The following is an 18,119-nucleotide window of genomic DNA, read 5'->3' as shown; positions in this document are numbered from 1 at the left end:
CAGCACGAGAAATGACTCGGACACAACGGTACCAATGACTATGGCAGGAGAGGGCGCTAGGGCATGATGGATGAGGAACAGTACTACCCTCCAGGAGGAAACCACGCATACTGTAATTGTGGCGGCATGGTACAGCGCTTATTGGCCTGCAGTGTCTGTAACAAAGTATGATTTAATACATGGTCGCTGGCGTGGACACCATGCATTTCCGGACAGACGTTCATTAGACCATTTTGTTTCCGTATCCTGTCCGCGATCTATCCCTAGAGTTTGTACACGGTGGAAGATATTACCCTGTAGACAAACAAAGCAGATTTGGGTGTTGTAGCTGCTAAAGTGAAGCAGGAACCTATTACTTTATTTCAAGTATTAATTTTCCTCCACAGAGTCAGCAGATTTACATAGCATTTAGGCGCACGTACTCACTCCTTTGTTACCTTCAACTACGCCCTCTATCAGTAACTATAGTCGCCCATGGTGGGACCAAGAGTTTCCGATGTCTGTATGTTCAGCACGCTCAACCGAACTGTAAATATAATCAATTCACCTACTACCAGGGGACATTTGATGTTGTGTCTCGATAGGGGGTTTGCTGGGCTCGTGCAACACGCAAGGACCGATATTGGCGAGCGTGCTACCTGATGCAATATACAGGCTTAGGCTTACCGCTTGGGAGTTGCCGTAGGAATTAAACCCCCTGAGTTTGATTCGAAGCCGTCAGCGTTTATTGGTCCATTACGAAGCTTTAGTACATCGAAGACCAAAGATAGTCGATTTGAATATATTTTAGAATATATGCTAGGTTTATTCAACAAAAACATTAGAAGAAAATACGACAAATGATGTTTAAAATTATTGGGAGTTGCGAAACACTGCAGCAATACCACGCACTGCCCCTGGGAAATATATCTTTTATAGTTTTATATTTCGTAGTGTTGTAATTTTAATGATTATCATTTATGAACATACAGCACGTTTTCTTCTTCTTACTGCAAGACGACAATCTAATGTTCTATTTACCAAATTGTACCAATTTTCTCTCTGAATGATGTCTTACAAATGCCTTGATGTTAAAAATTGTCTATGACTGGACTCATGGGCTACCCATTATAAACGCCATAGATTTGCTCACAAAAATCGGCTTCCACGAAAAAAAAATATTCGTAGCGCTCTTTAAGCAAGGTTGTAGTTTTTCGCGGCTGTTAATAACGTGATCATACCAACGAGATCTCTTGTTTTAGGCAAAATCCTAATTGCAGGACGTTTTCATGTTTTAAAATCACACATATTTTCATTGGGATTCAACCACAGCCGACTGGGTGAGACCATATCACTCAGCCATCACGTCCCGTAGTTAAGGAGAGTTATAAAATCGTGTAGAAATATCTTTGCGATGTATGGAATACTGTCGTCAAGCGGCATGTTTGTTAACAAAGACTAAATGTCAAAACAAAGCATTATGTCGGTGAGATTTGGCCCAATTCTCGGTTGTAATAATATGAAGGGTTCAGAATTCTTGACATGAGAATTTGTGTGTTCAATGCTTTCTCACCGTAGTCACTCCGTGTTTACCTATACTTTAGGTTGGATATTCGTCAAACACTTAAGATTGGATGAGTTGAAATGTTTTCGAAAGTCTATTATCGAATGTTGGTTGAGATCCAGAATAAATGGCTCTTGGAGCTGTGCTACGCGCGAGTCCAACTGTTCCCTGGTCTGCCTACGACATATGAAGTAGGGGCTTGGTTTGGTGTTTTATAATTTGTTGACAATGTTTAACAATTATTTATGTACTTTTTCTTAGAAATTGAATTATTCTATTTAGCCTATAGATGTCATCATTGTCTCCTATCCTTCTATATAGAGGTCTTGGCTCAGATGGCGGTGTAACCTGCTGACTTAGACCAGATGCCAGCGATTTTCATGTAGCCTATATGGTAACGAGGAAAGAACCCTCAACGTGCTCTAGTGGATGCACTTAGCTCGTGTAGTTCTACATTTTACAACCTGAAGAGAATTGCAGTTAATATGGTAAGCAAATCAACAATTCCTAGGCTCAAGTAATACCGGAATGGAAGAGACGTGAAAAGACTGAATGAGCGGAAAAATTTCAAACTACCTAGCGAGTTGGCCGTGCGGCTAGGGTTTCATGGCTGTGAACTTGCATTCGGGAGATAGTGGGTTTGAACCCCACTGTCGGCAGCCCTGAAGATGGTATTCCGTGGTTTCCCATTTTCACACCAGGCAAATACTGTGGCTGTACCTTAATTAAGACAACAGCGACTTCCTTCCTACTCCCAGCCCTTTCCTGTAACATCGTCGTCGTAAGACCTGTCTCTGTCGGTGCGACGTAAAGCAAATTGTAAAAAACAGAAAAAAGCGAACTCTTCCAGGTGGACTATTTTGAGGTACCGTGCATCAGCTTTGTTTTATGTGAAAAGAGCGACAGTGATTTAAATAGAATCAAGATGGAGTGAAAGCAATGAACACGAAGTTGTGAGCAATGTTATTTCAAGCAGGTGTGTTTGCAGACAAATTATCCTTACAATATCATGTTTTTCGACTGACTTCGCTGCACGGAAGATAGAAGTAAGAGACATGAAACTTGCATCAGTGATTGTTTGTACGAACATTCAGGATCAATGACTAGAGTGTATAGAAGAGATAAAGTTTGAAATAGGAATTCGCACCCTGGATGAAGTGTTGCACGTAAATCACCTTAGATAACGGGATAATGTGACTCGAGTTGGGGATGCTGAGTATCCTGAGAGACTAGTGGATTCGGATATATTAGGTAGTTAGGGGAGGAGGAAGGAGCAAATTTAACTATGTATTCAATGGTTTCAAGGTATTTAACGTGCAGAAACAGAAGAGAGCACAGTGGCAGTTGAAAACAAATAATCGCACATGTACAGTTTTTCACCCACAGAGGTATGAATGCGAGTCTATGATGAAGAAAATTCGTGCTGTTTAAAACATTATTTTTCTGTTTGAAACCTAAATCGATTTTGAGTTACTCGATTGGACCTAATTAACTACGTCTTCTGAATATATAATTCCAAGATTATTTTCATCATTGAACCATCCCATACGCGATACAATGTTCTAAACCGACAAATTTATAAATATTTATGTATTACGTGATAATGTGTAGCATGCCAATCAATTTCTATGCAGAATTCATAAAACAGGAACTTATTTTGATAAAACCACTTAATTTTCTGTTATTAAATAGCGATTTTAAAATAATACAGCTTGTTTCGCTGTAATACTTGCAATGAATTATAATGAATTGATTTTATGCACTCACACTCATAGACTGTATTCAAATGTAGAGTTCAGCCTTATCCGCAATATAATATAGCCTACCTGCAGCTCTACGCCTGCCATTTCTTAATTATTTTGTACATAAATACATCTTCATTACAGACTGTCATACCTTTCAGCGTTCATTCTGCAAGCCCCTGTGTATTTACTAAATGTATCAAAAATCTTCAGTTAGTATTTAGTTCTGTGGACTCGTTTAATTCCATACATCTAACCATCGTCGTCTTGATCTCCCTCTAATTCTCTTACCCACCATAACCGAGTCCAATATTCCCATGGGTAAAATATCCTCCTCCATTCACCTCACATGACCCCGCCACCAAAGCCGGTTTATGCGTACCACTTCATCCATCCTGTCCATTTCAAACTTAGCCTTTATCTCCTCATTCCGAGTACCCCGCTGTTATTGTTACCACCTCTTCGTACCGGCGGCCATTCTTGCTACGTTCATGTCTGTTACTTCGAGCCTATGAATAATATACCCTGAATCCACCCAATATTCGCTCCCATATAACAATGTTGGTCTGAAAACAGACCGGTGTAAGAAAGTTTCGCCCGGGAGCTGACTTCTTTCTAACAGAGTAGTGTTGATCGCAACTGCGAGCTCACTGCATTTACTTTGTTGCATCTTGATTCAGTCTCACTCACTTCACTACCATCTTGGGAGAATACACATCCGAAGTACTTGAAATGATCTACATGTTCCAGTTTCGTGTTCCCAAGCGGACATTCAATTTTTTTTTAGCTTCTGTCCCTACTGACTTCGTTTAGACTTAGAAAGGCTAATTTTTATACCGTACTCACTGCATCTATTTTCAAGTTCCAAGATATTAGATTGCAGGCTTTCAGCACCGTCTGCCATTAAGACCAAATTGTCAGCATAGGCCAAACTGCTTATTACATTTCCGCCTAATTGAATCTATTCTTGCCAATTTATACAGACGATCCATATAAATTATGAACAGCAAAGGTAAAATGTTACTGCTTTGTCTATCCCATGTAATTAAAACGAACCAGGAATTCATTCTACCATCACTTCTCACTGCAGCCCTATTGTCAACATAAATACCTTTGATTGTTTTTAATAATCTACACTTAGTCCCATATTCTTCAGTAAGGCTAACACCCTCTCCCTCGGACTCCACTATATGCCTTCTCCATGCCTACGAAATATAAACATAACTGCATTTCTCTCGTAGCATTTTTTAATTATCTGGACAGCCCCTCTGTGGCCTGAGTTTGTTTACCATCTCTTTCACTTCCTCAAGCGTAATTTTACTAACACCTGTTAAGAACACTTCATAATCTCCTATCTCTTCATAGTTATCTCCCCTTACCCGAATATCATTAACTCCTAACACATTTTTGCTGACCCTGACAGTTCTACTTTCTTTCTTCCATAAGGCCTATCAATATTGATAGCTCCCTATCGAATTCCATTTCGTTCACCAAGTTGTTTCCAAGGAGTCGCTCCGTTACTCCCATGGCTCACCGGGCGAGTTGGCCGTGCGGTTAGGGGTGCGCAGCTCTGAGCTTGCATCCGGGAGATAGTGGGTTCGAACCCCACTGTCGGAAGCCCTGAAAATGGTTTTCCATTTTCACACCAGGCAAATGCTGGGGCTGTACCTTAATTAAGGCCACGGCCGCTTCCTCCCCAATCTTAAGCATTCCCTATCCCATCGTTGCGATAAGACCTATCTGTGTCTGTGCGACGTAAAAAAACTCCCTGGATCCGAAGCTTCCTCTACACATTCTGATCTTGCTAAACTCTGTTAAGCAGTATGTTTACACTACTTACATATAGTCCCAGTGAAAAATCTCTCTTCTAACGAGTTGGGGAACCTCGGTGGTTTGTATAACCATAGCCGCCTTTGCGCGAGGAAGGCTATGACTCAGAAAATGTCCCACTCTAATTCCATAGCAACTGTTATCCAGACTCTCAGGACCACTTACTAGGCCACTCAGCTGTTGTCCATGGTTCACGAACTAGGACGTGACTGCTGCAATCCACACCATTTCTATAAACATTTTAAGTGTCAGAAAATGAATGATTTAATCTCTAATGTTCGGGACAACGACAATTATTGCATTTGCAGCTTCGATTGAGGTTAAATCCTTTGACACAGTAAGGTTTTAATACACTACATTTTCAAAACATAATTCCACTCTTACCACGTACTGAACCTCGTAATTATTGACTGGCATGACAACAATATTTAGGGTACTAAAACATTTCTTTCAGAAGTTACTTTCCAGTGGGGTCTATAAGGAGTGTATAAGAGTAATAGATATCCAAAAGGAAAAGTTAATGTCACATATTCCTTTTCAGTTATTTGGCATCGTTTCAATGTTCAAAATGATAATTTTCATGTACATATTTTAGTGACGAACATATGATCGATGTCCTACTTTTGCGTTGGAAATAAATCAATGGATTTCTGACAACATATGCCAATAGGGAGGGTGAAAGTGTACTCCCGCATCACATTTAATTTTTCTTTGCTCTTTCCTAATATTTCTGCCCCCTCAAATTTTTCTATTGGAGAGGCAATGACTTAGACTTTTGCTCTAGACGCTGACCTCCTTACGTAATTTCTTGGGTAAAATTTTCTTCGTTATCGGAATTCTTTCTTCTTAATGTGTTTACCCGCCAGGCTTGGTTTTTCCCTTGGACTCAGCAAAGGATCCCACCTATACCGCCTTAAGGGCAGTGTCCTGGAGCTTCAGGCTCTGGGTCGGGGGATACTAATGGGGAGAATGACCAGTACCTCGCCCAGGCGGCCTCACCTGCTACGCTGAACAGGGGCCTTGTGAGGGATGGGAAGATTGGAGGGATTTGCAAGGAAGAGGGAAGGAAGCGGCCGTGGCATTAAGTTAGGTACCATCCCGGCATTTGCCTGGAGGAGAAGTGGGAAACCACGGAAAACCACTTCGAGGATGGCTGAGGAGGGAATCGAACACCCCTCTACTCAGTAGACCTCCCGAGGCTGAGTGGGCCCCGTTCCAGCCCTCGTACAACTTTTCAAATTTCGTGGCATAGTCGGGAATCGAACCCGGGCCCCCAGGGGTGGCAGGTAATTACACTAACCACTACAAAACAGAGGCGGACCGTTATCAGAATTTTCATTTTATTTCTTGGAACATTTCATAATGACAATCAAAATTATTTTCAGACTTAAAATACGAGAGTATTGAAGAAATATATTTTGCTTACTTACCACATTAAAGAAGACATTTAGTCCCTTATCATGTTTTCGCAATCCCATCGGTGCATGATGGTCGGCTGCCGAGTCTCTCTCAGCATGCATATCAAAAGCCATTAGATTAATGAAATCTAGGTGTTTGGATAGACGAGGCACGTCATAGCCATCCTCCACACGGAACCTTCAAGGGAAGGAAATGATTTATTAGTATATTTTTCTTACTCTTACTTGAAGAGTTTACAAATAAATGAATTTCAATTCTCTAACATTTGTAAAACTTTTAGCATAATAATAATAATAATAATCAGAAGAAGAAGAAGAAGAAGAAGAAGAAAATGACCTCAGATGCCACGTGCAGGCATTTTGATTTGCACCATTTAAAACAGCGCTCCCGGGCAATTGCGCGATAGAGAGTGCATCTCTAACATTTGTAAAACTTTTAGCATAATAATAATAATAATAATAATAATAATAATAATAATAATAATAATAATAATAATAATAATAATAATAATAATAAATGACCTCAGATGCCACGTGCAAGCATTTTGATTTGCACAGTTTAAAATAGAAATGTCCAAACAGCGCTCCCGGGCAACTGCGCGATAGAGAGTGCACGGCGCGGACGAGTTGAGCGGGTCAGTCTAACTCCCCCTCTGTCTCTCCGTTACTTATCTTACATTTGCTCATTACTTCTGGTAGGCTGCAAGGTATGTACTTGATGGTAGCATTTCGGCTATGGTGAGTCTTGAAAGAAACTGAGAAGCGGAGAGTGTTTGATCTTCAAACAGAAGTGGGAGGTGACTTTTTTATTCACTCTGCATAGCGGAAGCGCTGAATGTCTGAGCACCGAGCTCGATAGCTGCAGTCGCTTAAGTGCGGCCAGTATCCAGTATTATGGAGATAGTGGGTTCGAACCCCACTGTCGGTAGCCCTGAAGATGGTATTCCGTGATTTCTCATTTTCACACCAGGTGTACCTTAACTATGGCCACGGCTGCTTCCTTCCCATTCCTAGCCCTGTTCTGTCCCATCGTCGCCATAAGACCGATATGTGTCGGTGCGACGTAAAACAACCTGTAAAAAAAATTTCTGATGTAACTATGTCTTTTTATATTTAAAAAACATTTCTTGGCATTCCACATGGCATTACAATCGAATATGCAGGGAGTCATTCGGAGTTTAAAAGAGGGGTTTTCCACACTGTTTATTGACTTTGTGGAGCTCTAGACTACTCCCCATTTATTTGTTGAACCTCCTTTGGAGTCAAGTGAAGACACACCTTGTGATTGATGCTCGTAGAATTACGGTGCAATACCAGGTTTAAAGACTGATTTTGATTGATTTTGCTGGACTTTTACGGCAAATTCCCTCGGCAAGTGTACCCGAGACTCCCTAAGGAGGTTGCGAAAATTATCTCCGTGTTGTTCTACTAGCATCTGTGAAGGTCTTCTTTTGTCTTTAAGGCTCACCACATGCGATCCCGAATGGACCGGCATGCCGTTCAATGTACACGTTGTGGCAAGGAGAGAGAATTTCATATGCTCCAGGATGTGGTAGTGGACATAGTCTTTCCGTACTTGAATTAAACAAGGCTGGCGTGTTTGAGCACCTTCAAATTCCATTGAACTGAGGCAGGATCGAACCCCCCAGTTGCGCTCAGAATACCGGCGCTTCTACCGTCTCAACTACTCGGCCCAGCAGACTGTAAAAGTATAAACGAAATATGTCAAACATTGCATAATCAGAAAATTAATATTATTGTACCATTTCAGAATCTGTATAAAGAGCAGTGGAATATCTTAGAGCTCACATGGCTGCATCACAAACATAACTATATACCCAGTAGTTTAACCATCTTTGAATTTCACATGAAAATATAGATTATTATTATTATTATTATTATTATTATTATTATTATTATTATTATTATTATTATTATTATTATTATTATTATTATTATTATTATTATTATTATTATTATTACAAACAAAATACTGTAAACCCGTGGCGCATATAGGCTATTGAGGCTCTTGGTCTACGGAGAAAACTACTACCCAACCAGATGGCCTGCAGGTATTGGAGTGTCACGTGATTAACGTAACGACAGCTTCCACAACGGGTCCCACTGCCTCTCGTTTCAAACTGTTCCTCGGTTGATCTCAAGAGGCTGGGTGAACCCTGTTCCAGCCTCAGTATACAACTACTACTACTACTACTACTACTACTACTACTACTACTACTACTACTACTACTACTACTACTAATAATAATAATAATAATAATAATAATAATAATAATAATAATAATAATAGTCTAATAAATAATCGCATGGCCTCAGCTAACGTTTTCAGGCATTCTAATCTGACGTCATCTGGCTGCCTGCTCATCAAGGTTGACTTTTTCGTTCTACTCTAGGCCTACCAGATGGCACAGTAAATCAAATCTCTCTTGGGCGTCTGTGGCTGATTTTAATGAATTTTGTCGGGTAAGCACCAAATGTGTCACGAGATATCTTTTACATGCTGACTTCATACGACATGGAGGGTCGAGTGGACTTTTCCTCGCCCTTCAAAAACACAATTGTGTCTGCCGGGTTTGAACTTGCTATCTTGCGATCCGGAGGTTGACACTCTACCACTGATCTACAGAGGAAGAGAACTGGAATATTTAGCCTCTCTTGGAATAGAACTCGGGGCTTACGGGTAAGAGACAGATACATTACTCCCATACCAAGGAGCTGGCTATTATTATTATTATTATTATTATTATTATTATTATTATTATTATTATTATTATTATTATTAGTTTATTATTATTAAATGAATAATAAAATAATGATACTTTTTTCCTAAACTCTAGAAGCACAAGAGAGATCAATTTCTGGAGCCCAAAGTAAATTTTGCTCAAGCTTACTGAAATTTGATATTTCTTTCTTAGTGTGGTTGTCGTCATCGTTGCTGCTTCATATACGGGGCTTGGAATTTCATGGTCAACAGCCTGGCCCCGAGTCCCAACCGCATGTGCAGTCTGGTAATGTATGTCGATATGGTGTCTGCATTAATTTTAATGAGGGAAATAGTGTAAAAATATAAATAATTGAGAAGTTACGGAGTTAAAGAACTATACCTGGAAGGAGATACAGATGCTGTCAATAACCATCCTCGAGGAGCAAAAACTTCAGACAGCTCCTCAACTAACAAACTCAGCTGCTGGCGTTCACTTCTTTGCCCTCCGAGGTCTTCAGCACCAGGAAATTCCCAGTCTAAGTCAATTCCATCAAAGCCATGTAAGTCCAGGAAGTGAAGTACTGAACGTATGAATTCCCGTCTATTTGAGGCAGTAGCTGTCATTTCAGAAAATTTTCGTCGAGCTTCAGAGTAGCCACCCACAGATATCAGGACTTTCAAGTTGGGGTTGACTCTCTTCAATCCTACTAGGGAGCGATAGCCACCTAAAACCAAATGCAACACACACAAAAAAGTAATTAATTTACTGTGACGTAACGGCTGCCATAAACATATAAATTAGTGTACATCATAATGAGGGAGATTAAGTTGTACCAGCCACAACTGTATCATGTAGAGAATAAATATTTTTTGTTGTGTGTTGTTAGAGGAATACATGTACATGGAAAGCCCTAATGCATAAATGGCCAGCATAATACAACTCTGTTCGCATTTAAACGGTTTGTTACCGAGAATTATGTTCAAAATCATAAGATATACGTTAGTTTTTTCACTAAATACTGGCCATCTCTTGTCCAGGTAATCTTGTAGTCCTTTGACCGGATCTAATTTACAGTTTGTGTGCTCAACTTCAGCGCATAGTGCGGACATTACGGCGCATCTTCCTTTCGTACTAGTCTCCTATATCTTTTGTTCCTGGCTTGATTACGGGTATTAAGCGTAATCTCTTCTATTTCAAGGTCCTATTCCCGAGTCTGGGATGTAACATGCTCTTCTTCTACCTGAATTTCCTGGTCAGTACCAAAGCCGAATATTACAATGAAGCATATTTCAGAACATGAATGATTATGGCTTTATACTGGCCGAACATTTAAAGTGATACATTAAGTTATATTTATAGACGTGTCTGGTATCTTGCACTCCAGTACAATAACGGTAGACATTCATACATGTGCTGTGAATTAATACCTGCGTTACCGATACATTTTAACATTACGGCGTTAGAAATAGTACTTCTCTTAAGCATAGAGATTTGTGTATGAGCTCTAATAATTAATAAAAGTATCCCTAATAGAAGGTTTCATCTAACTAGCAACTACTTGGGAAACAAAAAGCAAACATATATTCAGTGGCCCATTAACATTTTCAGATCTCTTACTTCACAGTTGTTAAAATTAGCCTTCTGTATAAAGTGACTGAAGCGAGATAACCTAGCACATGCTACTGTATTACTGCTTACAAATAAGTTCATCGTCTTCAAAAGTACTATTTATTCATTTTATCGATCATGTTTGAATTCCTGCAGCTAGAACCACTGGAGTTTTCGTGAAGTATATGAATAAATGTAGTACCGCTTCTTACCAAGTAAATGTAGAGGATAAGGCTATACACGTTCATTTTATCTCCGTTACTGTAGATGAGAGTGATATTAACATTATAGCATTAGGAAGAGATTATATATTGAATGTGATAAACTCTTTACATGTGGTTTGGATTCCATGCATGTGACTTGTTCCTTTATCACGTACAGCTACTAACTTCCTTGTTTAATTGCTTACTACTTTTTGTATTTTCAATTTCAATCACTTAAATTAAAGGATATAATCTAAATATATATCAGCCTGTTTTATGGTTCAGTTAGTTAGTGCCAGTGTGACGTGGGCATCTCATCACTATCAATCTGAAATTTATCAGTTCGATTCTAACTCAGAGCACGAAATTTTGTGAAGCAGATCAGGAAGAAGGACGATATTCATTTCATTATGACCATCAGAATTTCAGAGTATATTCCTAATTCATTTAATGCACATTCGCTAAAAAAGGAAGGAGCGCATGGTATTATACAGTTGCTCGCAGGCACATTTTCAGAAGCAATTGAATCTATAGTCATAATGTTTGTTGTGGGTATTGACAGGGGTTGTATCTACATGGGAGGTGAATTATACTTTGAAAATAATGAAAATGAAGTCTGACGAAATATTAAATGCAAGGGACGTACAATATTATGCACTCATTTTTTGAGCGACTGCACATCAGACATTGCTGATAGTTAATCTGGTTGGGGATCTTAATCTGAACAGTTCCTTCGTGTCGTTTAGCAGGCGTAGGCTGTGTACTAAAGCTGAAATACCGAATTTCTCTCTTCGATCATGATAGGCTGCACTTATACAGTACTTACCTCAATTTTTTCATGGACTGCAACGCACATATTTGAATACTTAGGGTACCACAATAGATCTAGCAGGGCATCAGTACTAGAACCATTCAGTAAATGCACATTCTTGGAAAAATTATGCATCTGTAGAGAGAGAATATTAGGGTAATTCCACATCTATCATCCACAACCCGCTTTCTAGGGTCTAATAAATTATATGGAATCTCTTCATTAGGATTTGAACAGTGGTAGTGTAGCATCAAACCGTCTCATTCATTCAGTAGAATTTACAAAATGAAGTGTGATGAATCTTTCAGGTATTGTTATTATAAACGTGATGATACATGTTCCCTCTCAAATTTCTGTTAAGGTTTGAGTAATGGAAAAATAAGTAGAGTGAAATGAGAATCTTTGATTATAAGACATTTCTTGAGCTATCTTCTAATGAAACAAACATTTCGTGTGCAAGTGAACTATTATGAATACTTTTATTTAACGGCAAATACTACAATAATTGTGTTGTATTTTCATTACTGTAAGGCCTCCATCAGTTAATCACCTCATGCCTTAATATGTAACATATTGTACGAGCCATTAGAAAGTAGCATATATTGTAGGCCTGCCTGTTTGAACTTCGTGAATGAAAATGTTTTGAATAAACTGTTTATAACAGTCTCAGTATTGTGGATAATGCCTCATTTCGGATAACTAAAGCCCTGGATTCTGGACAAACTAAGTCATTTTTCAAACAGACCAGGACAATTTCATGTGGGCTAAGTATTACTTTCCACACAGAGAGATTAAGAATGATCTATATATCACATAAACCAACATCATGGTCTGAACAGAATATAAAGAACAGGACGAGACGGAGAAAAGGGCTAAAGGGCTATCCTTAGAGATATCTTGTCTCTCGCATACCACTATGCTTTAATATTAATGCGACCGAAATTTCAACCTCCCATTTATTATCCATAAATGCATACCAATAGACAACATCAACCAACGGAAACTATTTCATCAAACCGAACAATCATATTTTACACATGGTAAGAGATGCATCATCCATAAACATCCACTTTGCCCCTTGTTTAAAGTCAATGTAACTCAATCACCTCCTCGTGTTTATATTTGTACTTGGTAGCAGTTCAGTTCTTCTTTTCTTGATCAATAAATATGAAAAATATTTTTAGGCATACAAATTTTAAATAATAAGACCGAGCCCCTGACACGCTATCCAGATAAAATAATTAAAGTGATATATTTCAGACCATTCACATCCTTATATCCTAAAACTGTCAATCACATTTGTCTTTGCAGGATGTGAAATAAAAAGGGAATAAATTCACTTCAAATGTTTATATTACAAATTCCTGTACCGATAAACATAATTGTGAATAGATACCGGTATAAAAATAAAAGTTGGAACGAAGATGATAGTTCATCAGTCTCATAAAAGGAAGGAATTTATTATGTGAAACCCATGAGTTTCATTCGTGTTTGGGTCAGGAGACAAGAATATCTAAGATGCAAAATGGTAAAATTCCAATGGTAATTTGCACTATTTGAGACCATGAAAATTTCTGACAACTGCTTACCTTTTACAATATCATATTCATCGTCTTGTGGAATGATATGCAAGCCATGGGGGTCCAATGTAGCAAAGGCATATACTATATGAGTACAGGCAAACGGGTCAATATGTTTTGTGCTGAATCGTACAGGTTCTCGTCGATACACAGCCCATCCCTCAATGTAACATACAACCTGAAAAATCAAGAAGTTGCAGGCTTGTTATCCTAGTACTGTTATTATATCAGTCATTAATAACATGCAAGCCGCCCTTTCAATATAGACAAAGATCCCTAGTAAGTACAAGTATAAAAACGCATATCAGTAAAATTATACAAATGGTTTCCAGCTACTTATAACAAGGAACGTCCATTAAAAACAAAAAGACAATAATTCCACTCAGTAATAACTTACGCCAATGGAATTGCGTTCCTTAACTTACCATGAAGCATTTAATATGTGGATGACTGCACGATGCTTTATTTTGAAATGAATGCAAAATTTCAAAAGTAGAGAACTGGGAATAGTATATGCAAACAGTATCTGATACAAATTACAATGGCACTTTAGCTATTGGAAAATAACTGAATGAAAACAGATGTTGGATGAAGTACTTCCCAGCTATCCTCAAACCTAATAAAATGGGCAGCACAACAACATATCAACACATACACACCTGTATTTCACATTTAACGGCCTGAATTTCGAGAGGAGAAAATTGCTGGAATTAATCATTCTTTCGGAGATTTAGCTGTACTGCACACAGAATTACCAAGAACTTTCACTTCTTTGAGACTGGTGAATGAACATTTTGAAATATTTGTAGAAGAAGTATTTGAAAAATAAATCACTCGGGGACATTTGCACTCTTTTAAAGTTGTCAAAATCGACTGTTGATGACGTGGTTTGGAAATGGAAACGTGAAGGCACAACCACAACAATAGCATTGTCGGGCAGTCCGTATATAATTACAGTCGAGGACCGTCGAACATTGAAAACGATGGTTCTTAAAATCGTCAGCCTTGCAATGAAACTATCACTTGTGGGTTCCACAGTGCTACTAGTTATCCAGCCATCACCATGACTGTGTGTCGAGAGTTGAAAGGTATGAGGTGAGAGTTAAATGGTATGAGGTTCAGTAGTCGAGCAGTTCACCACAGAACTTTTCCCCCCGAGAACGCTGAGGTTCTATCTGATGTGGTGTAAAGGTCGACATCATCATACGGTAGAGAAGTGGAAACGTGTGATTTGGAGTGGCGAATCACGTGTGCCAGGTGGTAGTTAGATTGGAAGGAATTACAGTGTCAGGGTGAATCTTATGGAATGAACTTGGATTCTCGCAATACTGCACAGAAATATACCGGGAGATTTTGACCATTTACGCACTATAGAAGGTGAGTTCATTGGTGACTATTGTTCCTACCAGCAAGGCAATGCTCTCTACCAAAAATCCAAGTCTGTGTGGGGACAGTTTGTGAACAGTTAAGTTCCGAAAATGAAGTGGACAGACCTAAAACCCGTAACACCTTTGGGAAGAATTAGAACATCAACTTCACTCCATATCCCGTGGATCTATGTCAAGAACTTGTCTGATTAGAGCTCTTCAGGAGTAATGATCTTCCATTCCTCTAGAGACATTCAGATACCTGGCAGAATGTTTCAAAAACGGAGTTAGAACGGTCACATCGACAAATTGAGGGTCCACTCCATACAAATGTCCGCTACTTCAAAGTCTGTGTCAGGGGCAATCTAATTAAGTTTCGAGTAGGTATGAAAATGAAAACCTACAACCTGTTTTCCAGTCAATGACCGGGTCAGGGATGGAATGAATGAAGCAGATATAGGCTATAAGTACGATGGGGTCGCCACTCCCAAAGTTATTTATTAATGAGTGATAAATGCTATGAAATGAGAATGGAGAGTGTTGCTGGAATGAAAGATGACAGGGAAAACCGGAGTCGAGTAGGTATATGGATACTATATGTATATAAACATAATATATTTTTCAAAATTACATTTCAGTGTGATTATCAGGTTAAAATGTCCATGAAAAAGTGTAGAAATGAGAGAGGAGTGACTTAACCTTGGTTGTCAGAAAAATTATGAGAAATGTACCAGCTTGCTTAGTCGGTATTAGCAGGAATTCTGATTATATGTTGCATTTTTTACATTTCTCATTCTAGTTAGCAAAGAATCATTACCTTGTACTGCTCACTGCCCTTTGTTCCCTTTTGGTCCTGCTGTAAAGGTTGAGGACGTCGCCACCACCAAGTCTGCTGAGGGCCTGGGCTGCTTTCAACTGCATCTCTCAACGGTAGTCGAGTTGAAGCACGAAAACTGCACAGCAATAAAGTGAAGAACACTTGTTACTCACATGAAATGTATAATTTTAATAACAAATAATTATGTAATAACGTACCTTTCAAAAAATGCTTTCTTTATATTAAACCAAGATTTAAGATCACAAAGAAGTGAATTTTTATCTCTAAGCATCTCTTACTTTCCTAGGTTTGAAGTCACAAAAATTATATTTACTAGACATTTCATTAATTAGCCTTCCAAGACCGTCAATGAAGGATATGACATACCTGCAGACAGTAGCAGTAGCGCTTTAATGGATTAAGTTTGGTAAAGACTCCTACGTCAATACCCTGACGTGATAACAGTGCAATTCATATATTGGTAACATCAAAAATATTTAGAAAATTTCAGCTAGAACTCTTGAATGAAAGTAGGAAAACAGCGATACATGTAAAGAGTATCAAGTTTGAGAGTCCTGGAGATATGATTTGTAAAATCGTCCTCTGACAAAGATACGCCCATCATGATCACAAAACAAAATATTCAGTCAGTCTTCTTTCCAGTCAAGCCATTCGTTGCACCAAGCAGCGGGGCAGTATTACAAAGGTTTGTCAACGGTAGCCTTTAGAGAGGGAGGCGAGTACGAAGTCCTTCTCCTATAAATACCGAGTAAGTGTTTCAACAATTGATAGATAAAATGTTAACACTAGTTAATTTAACACTAACGAAGCAAATGAAGCAGGACAGTAACCTACAGCTACCTTCATTAAGATGACGATTCTTGGTCATATTTATGAGTATCGGTCAAGTCGAACGTTGTCCGACTCCCAGGTTGAATGGTCAGCATTGAGGCCATCGGTTCAGAGGGTTCCAGGTTCAATTTCCGGCCGAGTCGGGGATTTTAATCGCGTATGATTAATTCGTATGGCTCGGGGACTGAGGGTTTGTGCTTTTGTCAACACTTTCCTTCTCATATTCATATATTAGTAATATCAAAAATATTTAGACAATTTTAGCTAGTAACAACTGTTGAATGAAAGTAGGAAAACAGCGATACATGTAAAGAGTATCAAGTTTCAGAGTCCTGATGATATCGTCCCTGTTCTGCCAAAACGGCGAATGTAACAATGCTCTTCCTATCCATTATTTCCCTTAAGACTGGTCACGCCTTCCAGCTATATACTGATATACGGTCCATCAGATCAGTTTTCGTTGAGTTCATTTTCCTATGCGCGTGTGTAAAGGGAAATGAACCTTAAACACATCACACTCTAGGAGTCGGTAAATGTCATGCAAACATACATTCCTTCAGTATGGTACAGTAAGGTTTATTTTCCTTTACATACGCACATAGGAAAATGAACTCAACGGAAATTGTTCTGATGGACCGAAAATCAATATGTAGCTGGAAGGCGTGACCAGTCTTAAGGGAAATAATGGATAGGAAGAGCATTGTAACATTCGCCCTTTTGGCAGAACAGGGACGATATGATATACCAATCGCCACAGAAACACTCAGTAGTGATTAGATCCCTCAGTACAGGGTTGTATCAGGAAGGGCATGTGGCGGTAAAACAGGGCCAGATCCACTTGTATGACACAGTTCGCACACGCGACCCATATGTGTGGGACAAGCAGTGGAAGGAGAAGAAGAAGAAGACAAGTCGAACGTTCTCTCCATGTGGTGTTCTCCTTTCTGAATACTTCGTGCTCAATATGCGTACTGCTCCACATCAACCGAAATGCTTCACAGGAATGACTGATCACACTCTCAGATGCTGATAATGTAATCCTTTGCATACTCACTAAGTTGACATTACGGCTCTCTTACACGCAGACCGACTTTAAAAGACCACTGATAAACAAGAACTGATATTTTGACCTAAAATTAATTAAATATCGCCCACTTCATATGTCTTGTGTCTTTGCAACGTTCATCAGGCCTAGCGCTACTGCGTCTGGACCAAATATAACACATTTCTCATTGTTTCATTATTGCAGCTCAATATATCTTTCCTATGGAAGTCGTACACTTACCGTGGTTTCTTCATGGTTTTCAGAGTACAAAATAATGAGTGGGATGATCTGGACGTTACTTCCACATGACTTACCGCATCAAAACGAGTATTATGGTACGGAGTGCTATTGTGTATGACAATGTCATATTTAGTACGTATCTGTACTACCATTATAAGTGACCATTATGTCCTTGAAGTTCTAAAGCCACTATGGCTTCTGTTCATGCACGATAACTCCCAGTCGAAATTTCAGCAAGACCATCCCAGTCCGTATGTAGCGGCGATCACACGTGCCTTCTTAAAGGGATACCAACATTCTACTTCTGCTGCGGCCCACTACCGCGTGAAGTTTGTGT

The 18,119-nt window shown here is 39.1% G+C and overlaps 1 protein-coding gene across 1 annotated transcript in view; it reads right to left on the bottom strand.

Moving 5' to 3' along the window:
* Nucleotides 1–18,119, bottom strand: part of Cht10 (Chitinase 10) — a 356,983-nt gene that overhangs the window by 174,989 nt on the left and 163,875 nt on the right. The window contains exons 4-7 of the mRNA XM_068226063.1: nt 15,646–15,781; nt 13,471–13,639; nt 9,659–9,983; nt 6,546–6,711 (exon numbers count right to left, since the gene is read on the bottom strand). Coding sequence (XP_068082164.1) covers nt 6,546–6,711; nt 9,659–9,983; nt 13,471–13,639; nt 15,646–15,781 — 796 coding nt within the window. The remainder of the gene's footprint in view (nt 1–6,545; nt 6,712–9,658; nt 9,984–13,470; nt 13,640–15,645; nt 15,782–18,119) is intronic.

The sequence above is a fragment of the Anabrus simplex genome, chromosome 2 (genome assembly GCF_040414725.1).
Source record: "Anabrus simplex isolate iqAnaSimp1 chromosome 2, ASM4041472v1, whole genome shotgun sequence".
Classification (NCBI taxonomy): domain Eukaryota; kingdom Metazoa; phylum Arthropoda; class Insecta; order Orthoptera; family Tettigoniidae; genus Anabrus; species Anabrus simplex.
This window is presented reverse-complemented; position numbering and strand designations above follow the sequence as displayed.